Source organism: Olea europaea, chromosome 10 (genome assembly GCF_002742605.1).
Source record: "Olea europaea var. sylvestris chromosome 10, O_europaea_v1, whole genome shotgun sequence".
Classification (NCBI taxonomy): domain Eukaryota; kingdom Viridiplantae; phylum Streptophyta; class Magnoliopsida; order Lamiales; family Oleaceae; genus Olea; species Olea europaea.
Window position 1 is genome coordinate 13,582,603 of NC_036246.1, and position 6,707 is coordinate 13,589,309.

Below are 6,707 nucleotides of genomic sequence, written 5' to 3' on the forward strand. Positions count from 1 at the left end.
CATATTTTTGACATGGATACAAAATCAAACAACTCAGTGCAAAAGTAGCAAAGACATGCTCCGTAGTGTAGGAGAAGGATGTCAGCTGCAGAGTAGGTGATTGCATCCCACCAAACCATTTCTTTTCCTTGAAATTTATTTTACAGATAGAGAAAGTGATAGGGTTGGCTAACAGTGCATTATTTCAAGAAGGGTAAAAATAAAAATGAACTAGTTCCTTTTGTCCTTTGTGTTACAGTGTAAGCTATCTGTAACAAATGATATACAGTTCTCATTACAGAATCCTAACCCAATTTTTCCTTTTAACAGATAAAGATAGTTCTAAAAGAAAATTAACCTAGTATAATCCTTGAGTTACTGGTGTTTCACGGTCTGATTTAATACTTTACCAATTTTACTTTACCAATTTACCAGAAGGTGAATTTTGTTTTGAACTTTCTCCATATTAAACAGGAGAAATGGTGCTGATTTTTATCTGCATTATGTTCACCTTGTATTTGTAAATACAATGAATTATGTGGTTCCTCAGCAGTATAATATGAAATTACTGCAGGTGTTTCTCGTGGGAAAGGTCAGGATCTATTTCTTAGATCATTCTATGAAAGTCTGCAACTCATCCAAGAGAAGAAACTGCAAATGCCACCTATACATGCAGTAATAGTGGGAAGTGACATGAATGCGCAGACCAAATTTGAAACTGAACTGCGTAACTTTGTGGCGGAGAAGAAAATTCAGGATCGTGTTCACTTTGTTAACAAAACTCTGAACGTAGCTCCATATCTGGCATCTATTGATGTACTTGTTCAAAATTCTCAGGTACTTTGTTAATTGACAGTTCTGATACCATATTGCATTCTTTTATCATTTTCTAACAGGATTACTCATATTGTCCCCTGAACCTGCTGTACCATCGGATTTCATCATTTCCCTTCTCCCTTTCCCATTATAGGTCATTATGTTGCTCGCTGCCTTTGGTAATAACGTTCACTATTGACTTTCTTTCCTTGAACATTAATTTCCCAAATTGTTATACTAAGGTGCTCAGTTGAACTCAATAAACTCTTCAGAAACACCTTTGAAACTTCCTTAATTCCATTCACTTATGAATGCAGGACATTTGTCCAGAATTGGGTACTACTAGTCAATTTTTTCTATCGATATTTTGAAAAGAAAGGGTCACCTTTCAAAGTGATGCATTTGTCCTTCAGTGAGTCATGGTGATTTCTCTATACTTTAAAACAGAAATCAATTCCTTCTGTTGTGTGATTTGTTTGGCAGTACATTCACTCACGGTACACAGCAGTCAGTGACTGGGGAAGAGAGAAAAATAGACATGAGAATAGATATGGAGACAGGAAAGGAATGTTATCCAGCTGCGAGAATGACATTATTTTAATCCCTCCCCCCCTTCTAAATTAAAATATACATAAATAGAAGAAAAAGATCCTGGACATCCAGTAAAAAATGGGGAAACAAAATGAAATTTGATGGGATTTATGCTTATGATTAATCTTAAGTTCCACATACTGATTAAGCGAAACATTTTATCCAGGCACGGGGAGAGTGCTTTGGGAGGATTACTATTGAAGCTATGGCTTTTCAGCTGCCTGTATTGGTAAGCCTTTGATTTTTGCTACTCAATTTTTGTGATCTACATGCATCATATGTCAATGTCCTTAAAACACATATTAGTGCATTAAGCATGTTTGGGAAGTATTTTATAAACTGTTTTAAATTATATATGGATAGAAATGATTGATGGATAAGTGAGTAATAATTGGGGCTCCCATGAAATGGGTAAATGAAAAGTGGCTTGACCAATTATGAACAGATTATAACATTAGCCAAACATGGGCCAAGTCTTTTGATTGTGTATGCTGCAGAAACTCTCTCAAAGTCGCTTTCTTTTTTCATCAGACTATTTTGTTACTGATTCAGCTAACAAATTGGGAGATCTGCGGTTTCAACTGGGATCCACATGTCAATTATAATAAATAAATTTGACCACAGTTTTTTTTATAGATAAACCTAGTATATTGTCTGCAAATGAACAGCTTTATACCAGGAATGATCATCAATTTTTTCTTTTTCATTTTTCATTTTTTTAAAATAAAATGGTAGAACACTTTTCCTTCCAGGAGCTTGATTGGTTCTGTTGAATTTCTCTCTAATACTTTAGTGCATGACTACCCATGCTCCTCATTCTTCTTTCACACTTACCTATGCACATCTCATACGTATCAGGGGACTGCAGCTGGAGGTACTATGGAGATTGTTGTAAATGGAACCACTGGGAGGCTGCATCCGGCTGGAAAAGAGGGCATAAAAACTCTTGCAAATAACATTGTTGAGCTAACCACAGATGTTGAGACGAGGCTTGCAATGGGGAAAAAGGGATACGAAAGGGTTAATGAAATGTTTCTGGAACACCATATGTCCCACAGGATATCCTTGGTTTTGAAGGATGTTTTGAAAAAGGCGAAAAGTAAAGCTTAGCTCAAAAGGGTTATATATTTTCTCACATTTCATTTTTTTCCCTTTCATTTCTGAGTAGAAAGGAATGCAAATAGAAATCCAACTCACGTATAACACTTCCTTTCCTTGCTTTGTACGATATGACTGGGAAAACTGTTTGTTAATAGTGTATGAAATGTTAGCCTCTCCCAGTTTGTTGCAGTTTTTTGGGGGCGTTTCTGTCAATTTTCTCATTTATTCTTTGTAATGTCTCCTTTCTTGAACTTCACAACAGTATCTTATTACTCTTTCTATCTAATTGGAAGTTCTGAAAGTGTTTGTGCGAATTTATATGTATTTATACAGTTTGTTAAAAAAAAATTTGAAAATGAAGTATATATTATGGTTAAAATCTACAACTTTGGAGCATTAAAATTGAAATTGACAAATATAAATTCAATACTTTAAAGGATTCAGTTGCTTCACCCATCAATTCAAGACACAAGCTTATATTTCCGTTTCAAGTTGTGGTTTACGTTAGACTTCGCTTAAAATCCAATAAAAAATGGAATTTGGCTTCTTCTTAGACTTTATGACTAGTACCAAGAGTGCTACCGTCTGAAAATGCTAGTTTCTTATCTAATAAAATTGCTCAAAGAAGTCAAAATTGACGACTTAGACTTTTTGAGGAGTGCCAAGAGCAATGCCGTTTAAAAATGTTAAGTAGTGTTTGATACCAACTTCATGAAAAATGAAAATTCATTTACACCTTTTGCCAAAAATGAGTGTTTGATAGGTAAAAAATTCTAAAAAATTCATTTTCTGCCACCTAAGCAATTTTCCCACTTTTCCTTAAATTGGAATGGTGAGAATTACAATTCCGGTTAACTTTAGGTGAATTATTATTATTATTATTATTATTATTATTATTATTATTTTGCAATGGAAACAAATTTTAAGAATAATTGTAAAAAAATATTTTTCTTTAATTGGTAATTTTCATGTAAAACAAAACCAAACGAACACCAAAAGATAGATGATTTTCTTGATTTTTTTTTTGAGTTCGCAATGGAAACAAATTTCATCCCCAATACCAGTAAAATATATCCCTTTAATTGATAATTTTCATGTAAAGCAAAACCAAACGAACACTAAAAAAACACTTTTATTTCAACATTTTCTACTTGAAAAATTATACCAATCAAACACAATAATTTACGATTCCCAGACAAACAATTTCTAGACAATTCAATTCTTTAAAATTTGTTTTTAATTCAATTCAATTTCATCTTTACAATCAAACGGATCCTTAATCACTTTCAAAAAATTAACAAAGTCAAACATACTTTTAGGACCTTGAAATCACGTTTCAAAAGATACACAATTACATTGTACTATTTTTGCACACCAAGTGCTCGCTCTCGCCCTCATAATAATTGAGCTCTTCTTTTTCTTTTTCTTTTCTTTTTCAGTGTTTCTAGAAGAAGAAGAATCTATGCAATTTTTACTTAGTTCGTTGGATTGTACATAAATAAAAAAGATTTCAAGATTTTTAGTTTCTGTCCATATTGTTCGGATCGTAAACTCAGGAGGATTCAGTTGAACACATATAGGATTACGAACTACTTCAACAATAATATAAAATAAGAAGAGGGTTATAAAAACAAGTCCCGAGAGTCATGTCGAAAACGCTGTCCTAAAGTCGTGTTAGTCCCACAATTAAGTCATTAAAATAGATGTTATAACATGAATTGTGATGTTTTAATTGTGTTAAAAGTGATTATTAAATAAATAAAAACAGAAAATTAAATAGGTTAAATGTTGAAAGGTGAAAACTTAATTTTAAATTACAACAATCCCCCATAAGTTTTAAACTTTCAAAATAATTTAAAATTTATAATAGTGGCAACATAATACTGTGCAATAGGTGTAGGTGTCTTTTGGACTTGAACTAATAATTTTCATTTGAGGGAGCCATAATGGACTAAGCCTTGAATTAGATTCCTTTGATTAAACTTCAACTGTTCCACACACGGTATCGATTTAGGCTCAGTTATAGAAGGTAGCGCTTTTAATTGACATACGCTCTAATCTTGATTTTAAGAGTCTTTAGGGAATAACCCAATCCCATAGTCACGACCTTATGGCAACTTTTACATAGGTGAGTCCTCCAAGGATGTGTGTGATCCACACCTCACGAGAATTCTCGCCTCGGTACTCATTCAAGGTTAAACCCTTCTTCACGTCACATTATTATTAGCACTATCATCGTAGGAATGAGGACAAATGATATAGTGCTATTATGAGTCACGCAATACGAGTTATTTTTACCACATTGAACCTTCTTCATGGGATCTCTAATCACAAATGTTAAGTTACTCTCAAAAGTCACTCCCTTATGAGCTTAAGTCCATCCCCCTCGATAATTTATTATGTCCATTATGGCCTAAATTTATTTCATGTCCCTTTTGGACAGTAATTTGATATCATCAATTTGCAAATCTTATTCTCCTCATGCATTTCTGCCCATCTTCACATCTACAAAGTCATCGAAGAATTTTCCAAAATGTCAATATCACATATATATTTATAATAAAATAACGTCATGGTCTCATATTGACTTCTAGTAACATGTTTGGGGAGATACATCCATTAAACTCTTGCATTTCACTTGTAATATTCAAATTCATTTGTAGCACTATTCAAGAGTTAGTTTACAACTAAGAAAATATAGGGTGTATCTCTATTAAACACCTCCACATTCCAAAAGTATCCATTGTTGTGGAATTTTTTTGAAATTTTCCATGTCTGTAAATACTTCTAAACACTTTCACAAAGTATTATCGTCACAATAAATAAAAATAACTTAGATAGATTTAAATAAAGTATGACATTTTGATATTCATTTACCTTCTTTTCAAACATTGACCAAAGACAAGAAAACCCTATTAAATAGTTTAATACTCCCATATTACAATGATATCCAACCTGAATTGAGTAAATATATGATCTTCAATTTTATAATTTATTTCTTATACTAGAAGAATTGCATATCATAAATCAAGTTAAATGAGATGATATTACTTTGTAGAGCTTCACATATAACTTTGAATGCAGGTCAACTTCATTATAATTATGAATAATCATGGATATTTAACATAAATAAATCCAAAATTTTTAATATTCCCTAACTTTTGAAATTTCTTTTCTGAGTAAGGTTTCCTTGTTAAATTTTTAAAGACTTAAAACTAATTTGAAAATAAGATTAATTAGCGCTAAAAAAATATTGCTCCATTTATAAATTTTTTTTTTTGAATTACCCGCATTAAATTATAGAATGTGATCCGTTGACTTTTATAATGACTAATCTTTACTTCTTCAGAATGATATTTTTATTTCTTATCTCATCATTAGAATCTTTCGACCTATGCACATGTATATAAATCTTCTAATGATGAATTTGATGCAAGGTCATTATGCTATTTTCTCTTACTCGTTCATCTCATAATGAAAGAATGAATTGATATAAGTTTCACCTATCAAAACTGCAAAAGAAGTCTTCATGGCTGTAAACTCATATAATCACCAGTATTTCTAAACTCACGGACAAGAATTTTATAGATGTGTTTTTCAATCATAGTAGTTATGTCGAAGGAGAAATATGAGACATTTGCTAAGGATACCTTAAAGCCATGAAAATGATCCCAACTCCGAAAAGAAAATAAATTCAAAATCTTATAAATCTTTCAAACATTCACAATTTTTTATTCTATTTATTTATTTTCTCGATTGGGATAATGATCAACGAAATGAGCTCAAATTAGCATTTCCATCCGTCTAAACTTTAATACGCAAATGATTTATCGTATTCCAAAGTTGGTGTTGGATGGAAGAATCCTAGACTCAATAAACATATCCAAAACAAATAACAAAATCACCAAAGTTTTGAATCATAATCCATACTTTGAAAATGTCAATATAGTTTATGGGAAACTCATCACATTTTTCACGAAACGAGTATCAAATATGCAACAGATGAATTAGTTGTTTCGACTTCCGAAACTAAGACAAATCAAGAAAACAGAGCGAACTTAAAAAAAAAAAAAAAAAAAATCTCAAAATAACCTTTCTCATTCTAATTTGTATATTGGTTTTTCCTTGTATCAAATGTGAGAACGAGGTATACTAATTGTTCTAAACCAAAAATATGCATGATAGAATTTTCTGCAATTTTTTATTTTACTTCTTAATTG

At 31.7% G+C, this 6,707-nt stretch overlaps 1 protein-coding gene across 1 annotated transcript; it reads left to right on the plus strand.

Moving 5' to 3' along the window:
- Positions 1–257: 257 nt before the first annotated feature.
- Positions 258–2,718, plus strand: LOC111400312 (lipopolysaccharide core biosynthesis mannosyltransferase LpsB-like). The gene is made up of 4 exons (XM_023027728.1): positions 258–318; positions 554–816; positions 1,553–1,615; positions 2,245–2,718. The coding sequence occupies exons 1-4, from the start codon at positions 258–260 to the stop codon at positions 2,494–2,496; spliced, it is 639 nt and encodes a 212-aa protein (XP_022883496.1). The 3' UTR covers positions 2,497–2,718.
- Positions 2,719–6,707: the final 3,989 nt, after the last annotated feature.

What these genes read in the sequence shown, in the direction of transcription:
- LOC111400312 (XM_023027728.1), top strand. Translation starts at nt 258, where the DNA reads ATGATATACAGTTCTCATTACAGAATCCTAACCCAATTTTTCCTTTTA. An exon ending in CCTTTTAACAGATAAAGATA is followed by an intron (nt 319 to 553) that starts GTTCTAAAAGAA and finishes AAATTACTGCAG; the next exon opens with GTGTTTCTCGTGGGAAAGGT. An exon ending in CTTTTCAGCTGCCTGTATTG is followed by an intron (nt 1,616 to 2,244) that starts GTAAGCCTTTGA and finishes CATACGTATCAG; the next exon opens with GGGACTGCAGCTGGAGGTAC.